The 25,101-nt window shown below is 43.1% G+C and overlaps 1 protein-coding gene across 1 annotated transcript; it reads left to right on the forward strand.

Annotated features, from left to right (window-relative positions):
• Window positions 1-3,276: 3,276 nt before the first annotated feature.
• Window positions 3,277-5,306, forward strand: LOC126790610 (sugar transport protein MST4-like). Its single transcript, XM_050516921.1, has 5 exons — window positions 3,277-3,406; window positions 3,497-3,819; window positions 3,915-4,039; window positions 4,231-4,522; window positions 4,647-5,306. The coding sequence occupies exons 1-5, from the start codon at window positions 3,277-3,279 to the stop codon at window positions 5,304-5,306; spliced, it is 1,530 nt and encodes a 509-aa protein (XP_050372878.1).
• Window positions 5,307-25,101: the final 19,795 nt, after the last annotated feature.

A 25,101-nucleotide genomic window follows, 5' to 3' on the forward strand; every position in this document is an offset into this window, starting at 1 on the left:
GATATTGGATAGCCACCCGCTACCCAACATCCAAAATAAACTGAGTACCCATGAGCAGATAACCACCCGTTACCTCACATGCAGTACTAAGGCAGACAGACTAGAGCTCTAACTGTATCGTAACTTTCGCCCGGCCAAAGGCTAGGTTTCGACTTGCCAAACACGTACAATAATCTCACATCATATTGTACCAAAATCAGGTCCGAAGACAATTCACACTTTAACAATCTCAATGTTAAAAATCTCGTACAATAATCTCACATCATATTGTACAATTCAAATCACATGCTCAATATAATCACAATAAAATCATAACAGTATATTATATAGCAAACTATATATATTCGTACTTATTTACCATTTATACAATACATATATAGTCCACTATATCTTATACATGTCATATTTCACCACACATGCTCAATACACAAACTTCCGTCATCGAAATGACCATTTCTAATGAATTAATAACAGTATATAATATAATGAATCATATATAGATGTACTTATTACCATTATACAGTATATATGTGATCCACTAAATTGTATACATGTTGTAATTCATTATTAAATACTCTTGCAAAATCTTGAATCACCGCGAGGGTAGATTCGTAAATATGTGAGATTTTACTCACCTTATTGACTTGAGCGTAATCCCACAATTCCCGAAGATAATTCCTTTCCTTGATTTAACGATCACCTTGAAAAGATAAGAAAAGAATTTAGAATCGTTTCGTAAACCTTTAAATGCCGAAACAGTAATAATCGGTTACTGTTCAGTAATTTTCGGTTTTACGAAATTATTGTTCAGTGTTACTGTTCACTGTTACTATTCACGATTACTGTACAAATATACAATTAATACGTATTTCTGTACGTATAAATATTATATACGTATTTCTGTACGTATAAATACTATATACATATTTATGTACGTATAAATATTATATACGTATTTCTGTACGTATAAATATTAATACGTATTTTTGTACGTATACGTACTATTTAAATGTAAATACAATCTCAGTAAATAAAATTTACTAATTACCTTTTACAAATTACTTTTTACATTTACTGAAAGTAATTTATATTTACATTTACCGAAGGTAAAATTTAATTACATTTATCGTAGTAAATAAAATTTACATTTACATTTCAGTAAATTACCAAAATACCCCTATCGGAAACACTGTCACACCGCCGCACGTGGCGGCGCGTGGGGTACACGCGCCACCTCCGGCAGGCCGCGCGTGGGGCCCACGCGCCTACTTCGACGCCGGCGCGTATCACGCCACCTCCGGCCCAAAAACCATTCTCTCATCCTTCTCCACCTTCCTACGGTCTCCGACCACCCATAGGCCGCTCCATGCTCCCACACGCGCCGCCTAAGGCGGCGGTGTTCATCAATTTTCCCCCCCCTCCGATCCCACTCCGATCTCCTCCACGAATCATCCACAACATCCACAATACACTCAACAACAATCACAACATCATATATAGTCGAAACCTCACCTCTTTTCGGTCCTGGGAGCACCGGAGCTCGTCGGAGAGCTTGGTCCAATCGTGCGGGTCCGGTCGGTGGCGATGAGCTTCACGGCGGCGAGCTGGCTTGCGTCTTGCTCGGTGGTGCGTCGCGTCGTGCCTGTGAGGTCGCTGGAGCCGGCGGTGAGGAGCACCTCCCTCGGAGGAGGGAGATCGATGGTGGAAGCCGAGAGGGAAAAAGAGGGATCGGGTGCGAGGGTGAGGGAGGCGGAGAGAGAAGAGAGAGGGAGAGAAAATAGGGATTTCCAAATATGGAAACCCTAAACTGAATAATTCCCCTTTTATACTCGTTTCCAAAATCGGAAACTAACTTCTATCGTTAATAACTTTTACGTACATCGTCCGATTAGAACGCGTCACATATCCACGAACTCGTATCGACGAGCCCTACAACTTTCGTGAAGGAAGTTTTCGCAACCGAGCGACGGAATAAAAGTCGATATATATACGTAGCGGAAACGTAACGTTTTTCTAAATAAACGTTCCGAGAACGTTTCCGCTTCCGTTCCGTAAAGTTGCAAACTAACAAAATCAATTTAAATGAATTTCATAACTTTATAGAATTTACTTCAAATCAAATATCGTTTTGAAAAATTGGGGTTATTACAAAGAGAGGGAGGCGGGTGAGAGAGAGAAAGGGTTTCCGAAAATGGAAACCCTAACTCCAATTAATTCCCTTTTATACCCATTTCCAAAATTAGAAATTGACTTCTGTCGTTAATAACTTTCACGTACGACGTCCGATTAGAACGCGTGACGTGTCCCGAACTCGTATCGACGAGCTCTATAGCTTCCGTGAATGAAGTTTTCACAAATGAGTGACGAAGTAAAAGTCGATTTTCGCGTCGCGGAAACGTAACGTTTTCCTAATTAAAATTTCCGATAACGGTTTCGTTTTCGATTTACAATGTCGCGAAGCGAAACATTATGGTTTATTAATCGTACAAAATTTATTAATTTCTACCACTTCAAATATATATTGATCCGGAAAAATCGGGTCATTACACCATGACTTCAATATTGTTAGTTAAAGTCGTTAACCAAACAGACCACGACTCTATCGATCATTAACACATCAACAATAGAAATTTAATTGTGCACAGAGAGAGATTTTTATCATAGAAAATAGCTATATATAAAACATTACTTCAAGCCACACAAGGCTCAAGAATATATCAGGCTTTCTATCTTCTTCTTTACCTAGGTTTCTAATTTTCAACTAGTCAAGTACAGTATCAATGACATTATTGGAAGACTAGGGGCCGGTTGAACTTAACATTAACCCGAACAATAGATGAATTTACACGTTAGAGAACAATTTCGAAGCTAACCTATCGCCAGGTTTCTCTCTGATTGTTCTTATTATATCCATTACTTATAACCATGCCGTAGTTTTCCGTTATCTACCACATAATATGGTAATAAAATTAATAAGGTCCTAGCATTATGCTTAACGACCTGATCAACTGCCCTACAACAAACCAAGCATCATGAGTTAATATCAACCATATGGACTATGCCATTTGGAAAAATTCTGACCATGTCACTGGCTAGATCATTCATCTTCTACGTCAATCACTCTCTGTACGTACAACCCTAAGATTATGTGTCCTATAAGTCCCACTGTTTTCATTCAATAAGTTAGGAGCTCTTTCCTTTTCCTTGTACAATTTGTTGTATATTATTACAGTTCAGAAATAAAACATACCCGAGTTGATATAGGAAGAGGAAATCATGGCGGGAGGCTTTGGGGTGTCGTCCGGAGGCGGAGAATTTGAAGCCAAGATCACGCCTCTGGTTGTCATTTCTTGCATAATGGCAGCTAGTGGTGGACTAATGTTTGGTTACGATGTTGGAATTTCAGGTGGTAGCCAACTTACTATGATATGTGATCGAGCTACTCTACATGGTTTTGTGTATGCAATGAACTAATTTGACTGAGCTATACATACAGGTGGTGTTACATCAATGCCCGACTTTCTGAAGAAATTCTTCCCAGTTGTATACAAGAAGACACAAAGTCCAGGACTTGAGAGTAACTACTGCAAATACGATAATCAAGGGCTACAACTATTCACATCATCGTTGTACCTTGCGGCTTTATTAGCAACATTTGTTGCATCATACACAACCAAAATGCTAGGCCGAAAGCTAACCATGTTGATTGCTGGGATATTCTTTTGCGTTGGAACAGTTTTTAATGCTGCAGCTCATAACCTTGCGATGCTCATTATTGGAAGGATCTTACTTGGTTGTGGTGTTGGATTTGCAAATCAGGTTTCGTAGTTAAGCTTGTCTATTACTACAGGTTGATTTCAATTTTTCTCTTAAAATTACTGGCTTTAACTCGGCAAATTTTTTATGTATAATAGGCGATTCCACTTTTCCTATCTGAGGTTGCACCAACAAGAATTCGTGGAGCACTTAACATACTCTTCCAGCTCAATATTACGATTGGAATTCTGGTTGCAAACCTTATCAATTATGGAACATCCAAGTAAGCCTAGATCTTCTTAAGTTGTCAATAGAAAAAAAAAAAGTTTTGCTGTTTTCTGATTTGTTTTATAACCCTCCACAACTTCATTTTATTTCTTATTTATTTTGCTTTGCATTTGAATTAATGCGTTCTCAATATCTCATATGACTACTTACAGTAATTTAAAATGGTTTGTGCTACTATATATGTAGACTAACTGACGGAACGGGATGGAGAATATCACTAGGTTTGGCTGGCGTTCCCGCAGTTCTACTAACTGTGGGGTCTCTTATTGTGGTAGACACCCCTAATAGTTTGATCCAAAGAGGTAAGTTGGAGGAAGGCAAAGCAGTTCTTAGAAAGATCCGAGGCATTGAGAATGTGGATCCAGAATTCTTAGAGATAGTTGAGGCAAGTCGTGTGGCTGCGGAAGTGAAGGATCCCTTCAGGAATCTTTTTAACCGTAGGAACAGGCCTTCGCTGATCATTGCAATATTGATGCAGGTCATGACTTATCATTTTAACTTTGAATCCCTTTGGTAATATGTTACTCTCCCTCACACAAAAAAGAAGAGGTTTTGATTGACGATTTGAGAATTCTAATATATATGCGCGCCTATGTTAACAGGTTTTCCAACAATTCACTGGAATTAATGCAATCATGTTTTATGCTCCAGTCTTGTTCCAAACCTTGGGATTTAAGAGTGACGCCTCTCTCTATTCAGCTGTCATAACAGGACTTGTCAATGTCCTCTCAACTGTCGTGTCAATCGTCATTGTCGACAAAGCTGGTCGCCGAATGCTCTTGCTAGAAGCTGGTGTTCAAATGTTCCTCTCGCAAATGGGAGTTGCCGTGATTATGGGATGGAAAGTTAAGGATACAACTAACAACCTCGGACATGGCTTGGGAATACTTGTGGTGATTTTGATCTGCAGCTTTGTGGCATCGTTTGCATGGTCTTGGGGACCTCTAGGTTGGTTGATCCCTAGTGAGACGTTTGCCCTAGAGGCTCGTTCTGCTGGACAAAGTGTTGCTGTGTTTACAAACATGCTCTTCACATTTGTTATAGCACAGGCTTTCCTCTCGATGCTTTGCCACATGAGGTACGGCATATTCTACTTCTTCTCAGCCTGGGTTCTTCTCATGACACTCTTTACATTATTCTTAATTCCGGAGACCAAGAATGTTCCTATTGAAGAGATGACTGACAGAGTATGGAGGAAGCACTGGTTCTGGAAGAGATTTATGGATGAGTGGGATATGGATGCACCCAAGGGCCATGCTTGAAGGGCTTAGGATCACATCTGAAAGTGCTTAGGAAATCCCTTTCATTTCCTTTTGATTAATGTTTCTTTAATAAAACTCTATCAATGGAGTTTCCTCTCTTTTAGTTAACCGTTCTCCTGCATTTCCTTTTATATTCTTATATGTAATTTTTGGACTAGAAGTTGAAGGTTTACTAGCACTTTACCATATCGTCGTCTTTGATTTAATTTCGTGTAGACACTAGGCGACATCGTTGGCGCATTCTCACATTTAGAGAATAAGAAGCTATTCGTTAAGTAGAAATTATAATGAATGGATCGACTTTTTTTTTTTGACAAGAGAAATTGCATTAAAACCAAAGAACAGCCAAGTACAAAAACTATTACAAGAAAGAAAATACAGGAGATTCTGAACGAAGAAAATCTGACAGAAAGGGAGGAGGGTGGTGGAAACAATCACCCTGCCAATCCCTTCAAGAAAGTAACCTTGCACCAGCAAGAGCAACATGATTAGCCGAACTACTGATCACAGACCAGTTTGAAGAGGGAATATAAACTAGATGAGCTCGCAGCAGAGACAACAATGGTTCCAAAGACCAGTCGGAAGAAGAATTGTTTCCAAAGAGGAGCTCAAGTCAAATAAGACGAGATTTAGAGAATAAATTTTCTGATATCTATTCATCTTACATTAGAGACTACGTACTATGTACTATTATATACATAATAGATAAGTAATGCCTACATGATGTACATCCTTAAATTACATTATATGATTTACACTGACAGCTCAAACAGATGGGGAGAATCCATTTCAACAGAAATGATTCCGTAGAAGGATAACGAACTTTGAGTTTCTGAAACATGAATATTCCTAAATACAAAGCCCGAGCATCATATTAGCCAATTACGTGCGTAAAAATTGTTTTTGGATTATTTATCAAGTGACATATGATGTCTTCTCTGTTAGCGTGAATCACAGAGGGATTTAGGGATGATTGTTATTAAAAGTGTATGTTTTTTTATTATATATAGGATATCATATGTATAGATCGATTAAGGAAGTGTAAAATACTTTTCCTCTTGGTATCAGAGCAGTGCTCTGTTTTTCTGGGTTCATTTTTGCCGTTTGTTTTTTCCGCTGGATGAACTAGAGGAAGCCAAGCTTGCTGCCACCCTCCCTGGAGCTCGTCGGCAATGTCAGCAAGCCACAGGCCTTGCGGTTCGGCGACATCAGCAAGCCGGTTGCGCTGCAAGCATATTCAGTCGGTATATCCGACTCGTCCCCGGGCCACGCTCCCCGCTTGTCCCGGCTCCTTATCGGTCTTCCCCGCCGTGCTCCTCCTCGCGGAATTGCTCACCCGACCTCCCGACGTGCTCCTCCTTGCGGGACTGCTCTGATCTCCTCGCCGCCTCGATCTCCTCCTCGCGCCGGTGACATCTCGCTCCACCCGAGCTCTCCTCTCGTTTTTGCCGCTGCGAGCGTTCCACCGGCGCCATCTCTATCCTCCACCAAAGCCGCCGCGTCGAGCCCTCCTCCTCTCCACCAGTGCCGCCGCATCAAGCCGCTGCATTCGCCAGCGCTGATTTCTGGATTCGGATCTGACACGCCCGGTCCGGCCCGGCCTAAATCTGCCCCGATCCAAATAATCTGACCCGACCCGGATTCAAGACGAACCGGACCGGACCCAACCCGGCCCAGAATTAGTATTCTTGATTGTCAGTGTAGGTTCACCGACAGTGCACGTGCACCCAAGACAGGTTTATATCAGTTTTTTGGTAATTCCGCTGTATAATTCCTGATCTTTTCAAATTCCTTTTCAATGGGTTCTGAAGACGCAACTGAAGTTCTGAAATTTGAAGTATCTGTCAAAATTGGTATGGCTTTAAATATCTCTAACTTTGTTGGTTTTGATACATGGATTATTGATTCTGGCGCGTCTGATCATATGACTTATGACAAATTATATTTTACCGTATTGTCTCCTCCACCAGTACCTTATGTTACTAATGCTAATGGTAAGGCATTTCCCGTATTAGGGAAAGGGTCAGTTTGTATTACTCCCACAATAGAGCTTCACAATGTGCTCTATGTACCTGCTTTATCTCATCATTTGATATATGTTCCCCAATTGAACGCTGACGCTAAGTGTTAATGCTGTGATTACACTCTATTTAGTACGCCGTACTCCTCGCAGATATGGTACGTCATACTCCTTGTCTCTTTCCTGCCACAGGTAACACACGTCGTCAAAGTAGAGACCACGGCGGTGTGGTCTTCGACTCTCCGACGCTTAAGTTAGGGCGATAGTAATTTATGCGGAGTTACGGTATGGAGTTCAGTGTACTTACCTTGTAAGGTCAAGAGTCTGACCTTTTATTGTTGAGTTGAAGTGGATCGTTTACTTGCCATTCGATATGGGACGACGTCCGATTAAGGTGCTCTCTGGAGCCTTCTTTGAGATGCGCGTGAGGGCGCGTCCGTAGTCAGTTTGGGCCGCGGGGAGGCCCATTGCGTAGCTAGTGCGGCTGACTTGCTATTAGTGTTGTAAAATTGTGCTACACATTAGCCTTAATGCGCTGGTAGTTGTGCTGATTATGGCGGGCATAAGCCTATGCCAACAAGTCCCCCCAAGTTCCCAGTCTAGGGAGGTGATTTCTTGACTGGGGAGTTAATATTTGAGCGTTTTGCCATAATCAGCAATGGGTCTTGCGGACCCTCTCGTAGTCCCCCCCACTCCCCAGTTAAGGAATGCCGAGTTTTTGTTGTGTAATACGTTTGATTGCTCTGTGTGGTGCGTCTGTCATAGCGTGGTAAGTTCTTACGTGTAGGACGTCTTATCGCCATCTTTGAGCATAGTGCGTCCGTCATAGCGTAGTAAATTCTTACGCGTAGGGCGTCTATTATCACTATCTTATAGCGTAGTGCGTCCGTCATAGCGTAGTAAATTCTTACGCGTAGGACGTCTTTTATCGCTATCTTTGAGCGTAGTGCGTCCGTCATAGCGTAGTAAATTCTTACGCATAGGACGTCTTTTATCGCTATCTTTGAGCGTAGTGTTTGCAGACTGATGACAGCGCCATTCGCGCTTTGGACAGCACGTGTCGTACATGCATTGGGCGGATGTTTCGCGAACGTTTCAAATTCGTGGGGTGACGTTATCCGAGAAGACAGTTATTGCATGTAGTTAAGGCGTGTAACCGAAACGTTGCCTCGGTAACTCAGGCCACGTGTCGAGATCTGGAGCGACGTCTCTTGGGTCGACGACTAAGATGCGAGTAACGGCTTTCTGAATCTAACGGTTAAGGGTTGCTTTTGAGGTATCAACGGGCTGGATGTGAGATGGGGTTCACTTATAAAAGAGTGAAAGGTACGGAATGGCTGTCATTATCGACAGATCCAAGTTTTCGAAATCCAAATTCTCTCATTCCCTCTCTTTTGCTCTCGTCTGCTCCTTTTTCTTCCAAGCGTGAACTTATCGGGATTTTTGTGTGAATCGGCTTTTTGAGGTATGTTTTCTGATCGGATCCTTCTTTATTCGGTTTGTGGTTTGTTGTTTGTTGGTAGATTTGTGTTTGTGGGGTAAATCGGTGGTTTTGGGTTTTGGGTCTTTCCGGCAGAATTGTGGGTTTTGGGTCTATTTGATCTTTGGATGGTTGTTGTCCGTCAAGGTGGGGTGTTTGTGTAGGCGGTGCGGATGGGTTTTCACCGTAAACTGGGTTTGGTGTTCTTCATGTTCTTCGTGTTCTTCATGTTCTTCAAACTCGTTCTTGCCAGGTTCGTAGGATAGATCTGACTGACTTTTTGACTTCTAGTTTTAGGTTGTTCGCCTTTGCCTTCGGTGTTGCTTGCTGCGGCGTAATGTCTAGGATAATTATACTAACTGATAGCGATTCCGCGTCTGCAGAAGGAAGTTGGTCCGCGTCGTCATCCGCTTGGTCGTGGGCAAGTGAATTGGAGGCCAACTACTTGGACTTGGTGCGGCGTAGTGGTGGAAACGATTGGCATCGCGAAGATCGTTCTATTGTCTTTGCTAGAGTGTTAGCGAACTGGGACACGAGTGAGTCGTCAAGCACCATGGAGTCGCAACGTGAAGAGACTGGAGAAAGTGAAGGGGTATCCGAGCGTATTATAAGTGCTTCGGGGACTAGCACTTCAGGCCCGACGCTGAGCCCAGCGCCTGTAAGGCGTTGGTTAGATGGTGGTGTGCAGAGGTCGGAGGTGGAGGAACCACATGGAGCCGACTCCGCCGCAGTGTATGGCTATGTGGAGGAATTTAAGTTGCCTGCGACCATCCTTGCCCGTCCGATTCGGCGTGACGAGTTTGGTTCAATGTTGCCGAATGGGCATGCGCTGGTGAGTCCCTCCGTACTACGACTTGGAGTGGAGTTGCCGTTAGACCCTCGTCTGCAATGTCTTGTGGCGGAGTTTGGCTTGACTTTTGGACAAGTGAGTTATAACATGTGGCGGGTCCTTCTCGGTCTTTGCTCACTATTCCACCTCTCGGGGTGTTCGGCTCCTACTGCGGCGGAGGTACTCCATTTCTTCAAGGTGGACTATAACCAGCGCAATGGTAATGGGGGGACCGCGCGGTTTGTGAGGCGGGATGAGCGCAGTGAGTACCAGGTTTCGGAGAACTGGCCCACCTCGGAGGCGAACTGGAGAAAAAACAGCTTCGTGGTGGAGGAGGGGTGGGAGTATGGGCGCATTAACGGGGTAGAGTATATCCCAGGGAAGCGTATTCCCTCGCGATTTCGGGCCGTTAATTGTAGGTTTCGGTGCTTTACTAAATTTTGTTACTATGGAATGACTGTTTGCTGACGCTACCTTCTCTCTTTTTTTTTTTTTGTGTGTAGCTGGAAGGAGATTGGTGTTGTCCGAGCGAGAGGTTGACCGAGTGAATCGTGTAACTTATCTTTGGAGGTGCCAAGGTGAAGACTTAGTTCACGATTTAAAGGTATTGAAGAACCCGTACCTCCTGTTCGAGCAAGGATTACTCCGTCGTCATCGTAAGTAGAAGTGAAGAAGTGCTGTGTTCTTCTATCTTTACTTTGTTTGTGGCGTACTAATCTGGTGTTATATGTGCAGCTACGACGCTCTCGGTGAACAGGAATTTCGAGAAATCGGAGCGCATATGCTACGCCCGGTTTCTGCAGCAGGAAGATCCCGACGTTACGCCGGATACTGAAGGGCTAGCGATCACAATGTTGCGACGCGTCATGTCTAAGAAGGTGGCGGCCTCGACAAAGAAGGTGAACGCCTCAGCGCAGCGGGTCGAGGATTCTTCCGCGGTCGTGGACCTGCTCATTCCCCTGCACGCGAACCTCCAAACGAGCAGGGGTTACCGCGCCGCAGTGATGCGGAAGGAGTGGGCCGTATCGATACCGATCCGCATCTGGCTGATTCGGCGGTGTCGCTTGAGACTGGCAGGAAGAAGAAGCTGCAGAAGGCGGGCGCGTCTTCGAAAAGAACAAAGTCCTCTGTTGCTCCCGAAGATGTGGAGGATGCGACAGTGGAGGCTCCGCCTCCTAAAAGACAGAGGACTACGCAACTGGCGCCCCTCACCTTCACGGAGTCTCGGGTTTTCGAGGATCTGTCCGCCTTGGACCGCAGTCCTTTGAGCCATCTAGGAGCTCCGGAACTGGAGAAGCTGGTGTTGCTTAGCTAGCGCGCCGTGCTCGGGGGCTTGAGGCGGCCTGAAGGGTCTGGTCTGGACCTGCGGAGTCCGCTCGGTCTTGCTACCACCAGGGCAGCAAAGATGGTTTTTAACCTACTAGATGCGGGGCGGGATGCCCTGGAGGCCCAGCGCCATCTCGCCGAAGTGATTGACTACGAGCTGAGAATCGCTGAACACATTGATGCTGGTGGCACCCGTGCTGAGGGCCAATTGTAGTCCTGCAATCAGAGCTTCGTACTCCGCTACATTGTTGGAGGCGGCAAAGTTGAATTTGAGAGCATACTCGAGTTCGAGTCCCCCCGGTCCGCTCAAAATGATCCCCGCTCCGCTAGATTTGGCGCAACTGGAGCCATCTACGTGCAAGTTCCATGGCGAAATCTTGATGGGGTTGATGACATTATCTGGTTCCACTTCCGCCGTATCTCGAGGGATCATTTCTGCTATAAAATCGGCTACGGCTTGTCCTTTTACGGCGGGTCGTGGCCTGTATTCGATGTCGAATTCTGTCAGCTCGATAGCCCATTTGCTGAGTCGCCCGGAGTGTTCTGGATTCTGTAGTACTTGTTTGAGAGGCTGATTTGTGAGTACGTGGATGCTATGAGCTTGGAAATAGTGACGTAGTCGTCTGGCTGCTACGATGAGTGCGAGGGCTAATTGCTCCAGTGTTGGATATCTTGTCTTTCGGCCGTTCATGGCCCGTCCTGCGTAAAAAACTGGCAATTCTTTAGTTCCATCACGGCGAACTAAGGCACTGCTGACCGCGGTTGTGGATACTGCGAGATAAAGGTACAGAGGTTCACCCGGCTGTGGGGTTGACAGTAATGGTACTGCGGCGAGGTAATCTTTTAATCCCTGAAAGGCCTCTTGGCAATCCGGTGTCCACTCGATCAGTTTACTCTTGGAGTGCCTTAACAATTTGAAGAACGGCTCACACTTGTCAGTCAGTCTTGATATGAATCGAGATAATGCCACGAGTCTGCCTTGGAGGGCTTCTACATCTTTCTTGAGTACTGGTTGCGCCATATCCAGGATGGCTTGTACCTTTTCGGGATTTGCTTCTATGCCGCGTTGACTGACGATGTAGCCCAAGAACTTACTTGTTGTTACGCCGAAAAAACATTTTTCCGGGTTTAATCGCATCTTGTATTTTTTGAGCACATTGAAGATGGTTCGGAGGTTGGTTACATGGTCTTCGGCTTTTATGCTTTTGGCCAGCATGCCGTCGACGTACACCTCGATTTCCCGACCGATGTGTTGGTCAAACATTTGTGTGACGTAGCGCACATACGTAGCGCCCGCATTTTTTAATCCGAAAGGCATTACATTATAATAGTACAGGCCTCTATCAGTGACGAAGGTCATAGCTTCTTAATCCGCCGGGTTCATGCGTATCTGATTGTACCCGGAGTAGGCGTCCATGATGCTTAGCAACTCGTGACCTGTCGTTGCGTCAATCAGCTGGTCAATTCTCGGTAGGGGGAAACTGTCTTTCTGGCATGCTTTGTTTACGTTCTTGTAATCCACACACATTCGCCTTTTACCGTTGGCTTTACAGACCATAACACAGTTTGAAATCCACTCAGGGTACTGTACTTCCCGAACGAATTTCATGCCTTTCAATTTGTCTACTTCCTGGCGTATTGCCGTGCTCTTTTCATCGTCAAAGCTTCGGCGCTTTTGTTTAATTGGGTGTGCGGAAGGTTTGATGTGCAATTCATGCATGATGATGTCGGGCGAGATTCCGGGCATGTCCTCATAGGACCATGCAAAGACTTCCATGTTGTCGCCCAAGAAACTTGTTAAATCCTTCTCAACAGTGGGATTGAGAGTTGTGCCGACTTTGATTCTGCGCTCCGGATGGTTTGGGAATGGCGTAATGCTTTTTAATGAGGATTCAAGGTTTCCCGGAGTTTTGGCCTCGTATGACGTAGCCTTCTGCTTGCTCTTTATTTCAACGTTTCGCCGTCTCGTGCGTCGACGACCTTGTCGGTCAAGTTTACTGTGGCGTGTACCGCCAGGATTTCGTGTCGGTTCCGTGTCTGTCGAATTACGCGTGTTTGGCAATCTTTTGCCACGGATTGTGAACTCCGGACTTGTCCTGTTCCGTGCGGAGTTGGGAATTTTATGAGCATCATGTGTCCGGCGATGAAAGTTCGCATCCGGTTCAGTGTAGGTCGGCCGATGATCCCGTTGTAGGAGCTGTAGGCATCGACTATGATGAACTCAGCTTCGACGTAAACTGTGTGTGGTGCGCTCCCAATGCGTACTGTCATATAATCCGAGCCTAAGGGTTGGGTTATGTCCACAGAGAAGCTGATTAGCGGTTCGTGGTCTTGTACCAACTTTTTTCCGCTACGCTCCATTTTTTCGTAGCAGCCCTTGAATAGGACGTTGACTGCGGATCCTTTGTCGATCATCATCTTCCCTACATCCCACTGTCCGCGCAAGATTGCGTCTATAAGGAAAGCGTCGTCATTGGGTAAGGAGATGTTAATTTCCTCTTCCTCAGTGAAGGTGATCGGTTTCCATCCTTCCTTCTGTCGCTTAGCGTTTCCTCCTGTGATGGCGTACACCTGCCTTTGGTGATTGTTGCGGTCGAAGCGCTTTTTTGCTCGGTTAGACATGTTGGTCTTGGGGGCTCCTCCCTCTATGACGTTGATGCGGCGCAGGTTCTCGACTGCGGCGACCACATGCTGTTGTGCCCTTTGCTGTGCCGGGCGAACCCCCGTGTCGCCATTGGCTTTTAGTATGCGGAGGGTGCGGCAATCATTCGTGTTATGGCTTCCATTTTTGTGAAATCTGCACCACTTACCAGTTTCTGCTTCGGTTTGGGGGCGTAGTGGTCTTGCTGGTTTCCTCAGCGTGCCTTGATGTGCGTGGAAAAAGTCTTCCAGGGTCTCTTCCCTAGGCGGTGTGTGGTCACTACGGCGTCCCATCGCGTTAACTTGGCGAGGGTCTCTGTTGTCGCGACGTTCATGGCCAAGTCTCCTGTTCTTGTCCCGGCCTCTGTGCCGATCGTTGTTGCACGCATCACGGTGATTGGCTTGATGCCACTCTCTTTTCCTGCCTTTGCTATGGTCTTCTGTGTTCGGGAAGAGCTCGCGCTGGAGGGGGACTGTGTCTGTAGATGTCTGCGTCACAGTGGTTTTGTCTGATGGTACTGGGGTCCGCTTCTCTCCGTATGTGACGTATTCTGCTTGAGCGTATCGTACTGCTTCAGTCATGATGTCATCATATGTGGCGCCGCGCATTCGAGGGTCCACATTGATGTGGAACAAGAAGTTCTCTGACCGTAGTCCTTCCTTAAAAGCAGCCAGGGCGAGCGTTTTGTTCAGGTTCCGACATCTGGATGCTGCGGTCTGCCATCGCATGACGAAGGTGCCCAATGTTTCCCTGCTCTCTTGTTTTACTTGAAATAGGCCATCAGTTGTGTGGGCAGCTCCGGCCATGAGGATAAACCGATTAAGAAATGCTGTGGTTAACTGCGCGAAAGAATCCATGGAGTTCGCCAGTTGTTCGAAGAACCAATTCATGGCATCCCCATCTAATGTTTCGTTGAATAGGTGGCACAAGGTGGCGTCGTCGAATTCTCTACTGGCAGTGACTTTTTTGAAGTTATCAATGTGCCGGAATGGATCGCCTTCACCTGTGTACGGCGTGATTTTTGGGCTCTTAGATTGAGAAGGACGCACGGTGTTCATTATTCTCGTAGTGAATGGGCCTGGCCTGGCTGCGAACACTGGTTGGCACCGTGGATTGGCATCCCGTTGTTCTATTGCTGTTAGGCGCTGCAAGATCAGGGCTAGCGTGGCAGACTCGCTGTTGTGAGCAGTTGTGTGGGGTCTGGAACGGGAGGTGACGCTTGTGCTTCCCTCCTCACGGTTGTGGATACGCCGTGGTGATGGTGGTTGTTTCTTGGCGAGTTCGGAGGGGGTCAAGCTGATGCTTAAGCGAACTTGTTCTCGTCCTCTCGTTTGCGCGCTGCCCTCGCGATTTGACTCCCCATGTAAATGACTGCGCTCGGCCCGTTCGAGCTGTGTCCGCATCCTGTCAAGCTCGCTCTGGAGAGCTGTTGCTTTCTCGCGTTCCAGTGCTTCGCGCTGCTGGCAATCGGCTAGCTCACGAGCCATGCTTTCCATTTTTGCGACGGTTGCTGGATCTGTAGTCGCATTAGTACTGACGACTGTTCCGGGTGTAGGTGTGAGGATGAAAGGGTCATTGGCGGAGGGTAGAGGGTGGTTGAGGCTAAGGTCTGTGACGTCTTCGATGTGACCGCCTGCCGGAGTAGAGGGGGAAGGATTGGTAGTGCCCATGTCGAAGTGTAGTTGTTTGGCTAGGTGTTGCATGAGGTTTTTTTTTTTGTTGACTTTTTTATTGCGGTTTCCCACAGACGGCGCCAATGTTAATGATGTGATTACACTCTATTTAGTACGCCGTACTCCTCGCGGATATGGTACGCCATACTCCTTGTCTCTTTCCTGCCACAGGTAACACACGTCGTCAAAGTAGAGACCACGGCGGCGTGGTCTTCGACTCTCCGACGCTTAAGTTAGGGCGATAGTAATTTATGCGGAGTTACGGTATGGAGTTCAGTGTACTTACCTTGTAAGGTCAAGAGTCTGACCTTTTATTGTTGAGTTGAAGTGGATCGTTTACTTGCCATTCGATGTGGGACGACGTCCGATTAAGGTGCTCTCTGGAGCCTTCTTTGAGATGCGCGTGAGGGCGCGTCCGTAATCAGTTTGGGCCGCGGGGAGGCCCATTGCGTAGCTAGTGCGGCTGACTTGCTATTAGTGTTGTAAAATTGTGCTACGCATTAGCCTTAATGCGCTGGTAGTTGTGCTGATTATGGCGGGCATAAGCCTATGCCAACACTAAGTGCTCTGTGACATTTTTTCCTATGTATGTGATATTTCAGGATCTTCTCACCGGAGAGTTAATTGGTCGGGGGTATCTGAGGGGCTGGTTGTTTCATCTGCATCAGACATATGCAGGGGAGAAACCAGGGGCACAATCTCAGACCGCTTTAATCACCACTTCTGACAAGTTAAGTGAAATTTGGTTATGGCATCGTCGCTTAGGGCATCCATCTTATAGTGTTATGAAAAAATATATGCCATCTTTGTTCATTAGTGTGGATGAGTCACTTTTACGTTGTGAAATATGTGTTTTGGGTAAGAGTCATCGATCTACTTATTCCCCTAGTACTTCTAATAAACATATTCTTCCTTTCGAATTAATTCATTCTGATATTTAGGGACCCTCTAAAGAGTCTGCTGTGTCAGGGATGCGGTATTATGTGTCATTTATTGATGATTGCACCCGTCTTTCATGGATTGTTCTCCTCAAAACTAAAGATGAGGTTTTTCCCGCTTTTCAAGCCTTCTATACCACTGTCCAAACACAATATAATGCCACCGTTAGAGTTCTTCGTTCTGATAATGGGGGGGGGAGAATATGTGAATCATGTCTTTCAAGAGTTCCTTAACACACACGGAATTGTTCATCAAACAACGTGTTCTTATACACCTGAGCAGAATGGAGTTTCTGAAAGGAAAAATCATCACTTACTTGACATGGCTCGGTGTATCCTTTTTAGTGCCCATATGCCCAAATACCTTTGGGGTAATGCTGTCATAACTTCCGCCCACCTCATCAATCGTCTTCCCTCTCGTGTCCTTCAGGGAAAAGTTACGTATGAGGTGCTTGCATCTCATGTCTCCTTACCCTCTTTTCATAATCTTCTTGCCCGTGTTTTTGGTTGTGTTACTTTTGTCCATCTTCCAAAACACCAGAGATCTAAGTTGGATGCTCGGGCCGTTAAATGTGTGTTTGTTGGGTATGACGGACATCAGAAAGGGTACCGGTGCTATCATCCGCCTACCAGGAAGTACTATGTCACTATGGATGTTACTTTCTTTGAGGACATGAGTTATTTTCCCTCTTCCGATACTACTCTTCAGGGGGAGAATTCATATTTTGAAGATCTGTATCATGGAGAGGGGGAGACAAGTAAGCCAGAAGATATGGTGACATGATCAATTGAGATCACCAATGTGTCCCGCTATACAGGCACCATCGGGTGATTCCGGTATAGACACTCCAGAGATTCAAGTACCAGAAGATGACAACACAACTGCCCCTCATGTCTCCCGTACTATTGTTTCTACACCTGACTAATGCTCTTCTGGTACGGAATATCACTCATCTGAGGTTAGTCATTCTATTGGGACTAATACTGGTGAGGCTAATAGTAGACAATATGTCTTGCCAAATGGGTCTACTCGGGGTCAGCCAACAAAAAAAATATAAACCTACCCTTCAGGCTAAAACTAAGTATCATGTGGCAAATTTTATGTCTACCAAAAAATTGTCTAAGTCATATGAATCATTTGTGAATCAAATATCTACTGTATCAGTACCTAACAAAGTGCAGGATGCATCGAGAGACCCAAAATAGAGGAAAGAAATGGAGGAAGAGATGGAAGCATTACAAAAGAATAATACTTGGAAGCTTGTATCTCCACCACATGGCAAGAAGATTGTGGGATGTCGTTTGGTGTTTACAGTGAAGCATAATCCAGATGAGTCAGTGAGCCGGTATAAAGCATGTCTAGTAGCAAAAGGGTTCACCCAGACATATGGCATAGACTATGATGAGACATTTGCGCCTGATGCAAAAATAAACATTATTTGGGTATTGCTCTCCTGTGCTGCTAGCTTAAACTGGCCACTTAGACAATTTGATGTTAAGAATGCATTCCTTCATGGAGAACTTACCGAAAAAGTGTACATGGATCTTCTGCCCGGGTATGCGGCCACTTCTCCAAAGAACTTTATATGCAGATTGAGAAAATTTTGTATGGTCTTAAACAGTCACCTCGTGCTTAGTTTGGAAAATTCTCACAATTCATGAGGAGAATTGGCTACAAACAGAGTAATTCAAACCACACATTATTTCTCAGACATCCAAAAGGAAAGGTAACATCCCTAATTATATATGTTGATGATATGGTAGTTACTGGGAATGATATTGTTGAGGTGGATAGATTACAGAAACAGCTAGCCACAGAGTTTGAGATGAAAGACCTAGGTACACTCAAGTACTTCTTGGGTATTGAGGTAGCCCGGAGAAGTGATGGTATCTATCTGTGTTAGAGGAAGTACATCCTAGATCTACTAACAGAGACCGGTATGTTGGATTGCACTCCCATTGATACTCATATTGAGCAGAACAATCGGTTAGCATAATATCCAGATCAAGTGCCTACTGAAAAACCTCGTTATCAGAGGTTAGTTGGACGCCTGATTTATTTATCACATACCAGACCAGATGTTGCGTATGCAGAAGTATAGTGAGTCAGTTCATGCATAATCCCAGTGTGGACCACATGGATGCTGTTGTAAGGATTTTGAGGTACTTAAAGTCAGCTCCAGGGAGAGGAGTAATGTTCTCTAATCACAATAATATTCTTGAGGTTTGTGGCTTCACGGATGCAGACTGGGCTGGAAATATAACAGATCGGAGATCTACATCAGGGTACTTTACTTTTGTTGGGTTAATCTTGTTACATGGAAGAGTAAGAAATAAAAAGTGGTAGCTCGGTCTAGTGCTGAAGCATAATACAGAGGTATGGCTCAAGGAGTATGCGAATTATTATGGCTTAGAAATTTGCTACAAAATTTTGTATTAAGCGTAAGTGTACTATGCAGCTGTACTGTGACAACAAGGCAGCTATTGATATTTCCCATAATAATGTGCAACATGATCGTACAAAACATGTAGAAGTTGATCGTCACTTTATAAAGGAGAAACTAGACGCAAAAATCATCAGTTTTCCTTTTGTTCCTACAGAAGAGCAATTTGACGATATGCTCACAAAAGGGGTGTCTAAAAAGGTGTTTTATGATTCACTTAGCAAGTTGGGCATGGTTGATATGTATGCACCAACTAGAGGGTGAGTATTGGCGTGAATCACGGAGGAATTTAAGGATGATTGTTGTTAAAAGTGTATGTTTTTTTATTATATATAGGATATCATATGTATAGATCCGATTAAGGAAGTGTAGGTAGACCAAAAGATAATGATACAATCATACAACTATAAACCAAATAATAAGTTCATAACTTGTCCACTAGACAAATTGTATTTAGCATATCCAGCACTTCCAATTATATGTGTAGATGCTGATCGACACTACTGATGAAGTAATGATCATAGAAGAAGAGAAATTGTATGATTGTAATGATCGGCATATGGTTGGCTGGCGGGCGCAATGATAATTTCAACGTTGCTATTAATTTGAATCACAAAGCTATATGTATTCATACCTAAGTAACCTGACTTCGTAATTAAGTACCCATTTAGATGGTTGAAGACTTGAAGCCCCATAAAACTTGCCTGATATTGGTTCGATCAACTTAGTTCAACCTAGCTCAAATTAAAAGTCATCTAAGTGTTCGTTGTTCTTTTTAATTTTTAGGTGAACTTTCTTGCGAAAGTGTGTACAACTTTGCAGCTAGCCTTTCGGCTGCGAACCCGTGCGGCAGCATTGTATAGAATTTTCTCAGGTCGATCATATAAGATATCTCTGAATCTTTTATCTTTATCCAAAACGAAAAGGGGAATTTAGAAAAGTCGACTTCCAAATCCAAAACCCAGATGATCGGAATTTGCATGGTTTTGGACCTCAAATTAATTAAGACATGGTCAATTTTGACGTCTCCTAATTACACACACTATTCCCACGCTTTTTTCTTTTCAAAAGCCACTAATCCCAGCAATCTCTTAAGCTTATCTCCATCTTGAGGTGATCGCAGCTCAACCATTTAGTCGTATATTTTTGCACTTTGCAGAACCAAGTTCATTGTTTTGGTATTCTAATTGGCCTAATTAGCCTAATTTGTCTTTCTTAAATTCTACTTATGTATATAATCATATTACGTGTAGCACATAAACTCTGAGATTTTGAACTAACGTACTATTATTTAAATTTGTTTAGCTGTGTTCTACCAACCATGTGACATATATATATATATATATATATATATATTGCATATATTGCTTCTTAGTTAAGATTCCTTCTTGTTTGGAATCCAAAGTTCATTTACATTTTCTTCTAAAAAAAAGGTTCATTTAATTTACATGGATCACGAAACATCAAATGTATATACAACACAAGATTATAGGTACTTCTACATTTAGAAATCCCAGCAAAAGTTCCAAAATAGAACTCTCAGCAAAGCTAGTTGTCGAGTTAGATCACTTAGATGTGAGTATGTGTGTGTGTATATATACTCCATTATCCAAAGCTAGTTTTCATTGATCTGTACATATAGGGAAATGGTGACTGTTGTCGTTTGGTCAGGTTAGATACCTAATTTGTCATTGAACACATGTTTACATGTCCGTTTTGGGGTCTGAACAGATAGAATAACATGCTAGGGTTTTCCAAATTGTTTTTCTTCTATTCTTTTTCATCTTCTCTCTGCCTCTTTCATATAAAAGCCGGAACTTTGAAACGAGACCAATTGGGGAAGAGATCGAGGTCTCTTTCTCATTGGTGTTGAAAATCAAACGAAGCCAAATTTATTAATTTAGCTAAGAGTTATAATTGCTCGTGTTAAATTCTGAATGTTGCGTCACTGTCTTATCAGCACCAATTGCTATATGTTCTTCCATGAGGATAAATTATAGTAATGAGGTTGTTGATGGAATAATCAACTGAGATTTTAAACGTGCTGGGCACCAAATAAAAGCAATTCTGGAAATGTAACTAAATTGGTTCCAAATTGTGACGGGAGTTCATTATCATAAGTTCTTGGAATGTCTTTTGGGCCCTGCATGCACTAAATAAAATGCTAGTAGCCTAGTGGGGTTTAATCTTTCTTCGATCAATTTATTAGCAAACTACTATGAGCGCAATCTGTTGCATCAAATCATAGTTTGAAGTCGAAGGTAATCATAATCTCTCATACACCACAACAGATTGAGGGTGTAAGGAACAAGGCTCACTCTCAATTCCGAAAGAGAAATGTCTATCTACGTACTCTACTTTAACTTGAGAACTCACCACCCATCTCTTTTTCATAAATTCAGAAAATACAAAAGAAGGAACCAACAAGGATGTTCCGAAAAGTATCAAAACACTGGAGTGATTTTACATATATTATGAAGAAAAATGTCAGCTAGGCTATAATTTTAGCAGCTATAGGATAGATTTAGACACACCTTTGAGGTACGAAGGGGGATCGGACACTTGGATGGTGAGCTTGATCGAGAACTCTACTCTATACTTTTACTGATGTTTCCATGGGGAACTGATCGTAAAATTTCTTTGTATAGGGTGACAACGTTTGTATAGATATCTATTAGAGTTATAGACACATCACACGTGCATTTCATAGTATTTTTTATGTTCTCATAGATGTTGAATTTAGAACCTTTTTTGTAATAACCCTCGTTTTCAAACATTATTTGAATTGAATTAAATTCTATTAAGTTGTGAAGTTTGATTTAAACCAAATTTGTTTACTTGCAAACGTTACGAAACGGGAACGGTAACGTCCGTGAACGTTTAATAAGAAAACGTTACGTTTCCGAACGAATTTATCGACTTTTATTTCGTCGCTCGGTTGTGAAAACTTTCTTCACGGAAGTTGTAGAGCTCGTCGATACGAGTTCGTGGATATGTGACGCGTTCGAATCGGACGTCGGAGGTAAAAGTTATTAACGTCGGAAGTTAGTTTCCGATTTAGAAACTAGTATAAATAGATGATTATGGAATTAGGGTTTCCATAATCAGAAACCCTTCTCTCTCTCTTCATTTCCGCCGCTCTCAACTCTCTCTCTCCCCGATTTCTTCTCTCCTCCTTCTCCGAAATCCTCCTCTCCGATTCGCCGTCCCTGGGCCTCCGTGTCGTGCACCGCCACTTCCTACGGCATCACGAGGCCCTCCGCACCAGACCCTGAGCTCGCGCCGCCTTGTGTCGCCGCCGAGAGTCTTCCCTCCCTCTCCAAGCCTTCTGCATCTCGTCGCAACCATCGTCTCCAAGCCGTCGCGTTCCTCGTGATCGGTCCCTGGAGCACCGTGTAACCTCTGCATCAACCCTCAGGCGCACCGCAGCTCGAGTCGACGTCGCCGGCTTCCCACGCATCATCGACGACAAATCAAGCTTCTATCGTTCGAATTAGGTAAAAAAACTATTGTATTTGAACTGTTGTTGTGTTTGATTGGATGTGATGGGATTGATTTGGGAGTTTGGATCGATTGGAGGGTGGTGGAGGAGAATCGGTGGTGAAGGGTGAGCACCGCTGCCTTAGGCAGCGCGTGTGAGAGAGTGGGTTAGTGTAGGGGCGGTCATGGCCGTGGGGAGGGCAGAGGGGGAGAAAAGAGGGAATTTTGGGCCGGCGGTGGCGTCACACGCGCCGTGGGTGGCTTCGGCGAGTGAGCCCCACGCGCCGCCTGCCGGCGGGTGGCGCGTGTGCCCCACGCGCCGCCACGTGCGGCGGTGTGAAAATATTTTCCGATAGGGGTATTTTGGTAATTTACTGTGTATGGTAAATGTAAATGTAAATTTTATTTACGTATGGTAAATGTAATTAAGTTTTTACCTACGGTAAATGTAATTATAAATTACTTTCAGTAAATGTAAAAAGTAATTTGTAAAAGGGTAATTTAGTAAATTTTATTTACTGAGTTGTATTTACATTTAAATCGTACGTATACGTACAGAAATACGTATTAATATTTCTACGTACAGAAATACGTATTTAATATTTATACGTACAGAAACACGTATTTAATATTTATACGTACAGAAATACGTATATAGTATTTATACGTACAGAAATACGTATTAATATTTATACGTACAAAAATACGTATTAATATTTATACGTACAGAAATACGTATATAGTATTTATACGTACAGAAATACGTATATAATACTTATACGTACAGAAATACGTATTAATTGAGTATTGCACAGTAACCGTGAATAGTGAACCGTGAACAGTAACTTCGTATAAACCAAAAATTGCTGAACAGTAACTGTTATTACTGTTTTGGCATTTAAAGGTTTACGAAACGATTCTAAATTCTTTTCTTATTCTTTTAAGGTGATCGTTAAATCGAGGAAAGGAATTATCAACGGGAATTGAGGATTTACGCTTGAGTCGATAAGGTGAGTAAAATCTCACTGAATTACGAATCTACCCTCGTGGTGATTCAACATTTTTACAAGTGTGTTTATCAGATGAATTACAACATGTATATAATTTTGTGGACTACATATATACTGTATAATGGTAATAAGTACATATATATATATAGTTCATTAAATTACGTACTGTTATTAATTCATTAAAAATAGTCATTTCGGTGACAGAAAAATTGTGCATGTGTGTGATTTAAATGGTACGATATGATGTGAGATTATCGTACGTAATTCTTCAGGTGTTTATGAAATATGACATGTATAGGATATAGTGGGCTATGTATATATTGTATAAATGGTAATAAATACGAATATATATAGTTTGCTATATAATGTACTGTTATGATTTTTATTGTGGATATATCGTGAAAGTTTTAAAACGTACAATATGATGTGTGATTATTGTACGTGATTTTATCACGGAAAATGTGAACTATTGTGATTTGTCTTCGGACGTGATGTGTGGTACAATATGATGTGAGATTATTGTACATGTGAGGCAAGTCGGAACCTAGCCTTTGGCCGGGCGAAAGTTACGATACAGTTAGAGCTCTAGTCTGTCTGCCATAGTACTGCATGGAGGTAACGGGTGGTTATCTGCTCATGGGTACTCAGCTTGTTTTGGATGTTGGGTGGCGGGTGGTTGCCCAACATCAGCGGTATACTAAGTGATGGGTAACAGATGTGTACCAGCGCTCATTAGTTACCATTTTGTGAAAATATTAGAGTAACCAGATGGGTTGCTAGTTTTCTCATGATTTTCATTATACTGTGTTGATGTGGAGTTGTGTCTTTTATGAGACGAGAATTATTTTAATATTTTACTCATACGAGCTGTAAAGCTTACCGGGTTTGTGTTGCAATCCCGGTGCACCAATTTCAATGGTGTAGGGGATACTTCCGCAGGTGCTGAGTAGTGGTGATTGAGTGACGACTCCGAAGACTCGAAGTCGATCGCATCCAGTCGTGGTGAGGTTCCTGCGTGGATTCTGTGTGTGAGATTTGGTGTGATTTTATTTGTGAGGTTGTTGTGAGGATTATACAATTCCATTTGTTATATGTTGAATTATCATTTGGGTTTGTAATAATCGGCTTGACTGAGTTATATTTTAAACTCAGATGTGATCCGCTGCGACATTAAAATGATTTCGATTTCATTGAGATTATTTTTGTGTTTAACGATTCTAAGATTTTGAGTTTTGAAGCTCGAAATTTTAGGGTCGTTACATTTTTTGTTTGTTTTTGAGAGGGATTCTAATATGATATTCCAACTGATTTAGAATCAAAATTCGAAACTCTCGTTGGACATGGCTATCAAAAAGACCAACATCGATATAAATACGACAAACAAGCGAATCTATAGACAAAATATATGACGAACAATAATATATACGGGAGCATGGGACTTATCGTATAACCTCAATGAAATATTAACTATCCCTTAAATTATGGATAACTTAATTACGTGTTGAGAATTTTACCAGAAGAGTATTATATATACATCCAGCGATCACAATAGGTGACAAAGTAAGAAGGCTGCAATACAAAATCCTTTTTCGGACCACATGTATATTGTCCTCTCTACGTAAAGATCCGTCAGTTCATACGAATACGAACTTGTGTTTCATGCTAGCAAGCACATAATCTAGACATGTGTGTGTGTGTGTGTGTCTATAAGTCTATTAGAGCTGAAGTCATAATCGTTTAAATTCTCGACGTCTGTGGTGATTAGCTACTTGTTTATGTAGACCAGGTCAGAATATAGATATATAATTCCTGGAAATATCGTAATTTGTTTGAGTTGTGAACTTGCGATCGACCACGAACCTAGTTTCCATGTTATGTCAACGTAATCTGATCATATAAATAGTTTTATGGTATTGTATCTTCCAATAGTAACCCAGTTGATTACTAATTAATG

This window comes from Argentina anserina, chromosome 4 (assembly GCF_933775445.1).
Source record: "Argentina anserina chromosome 4, drPotAnse1.1, whole genome shotgun sequence".
Lineage (NCBI taxonomy): Eukaryota > Viridiplantae > Streptophyta > Magnoliopsida > Rosales > Rosaceae > Argentina > Argentina anserina.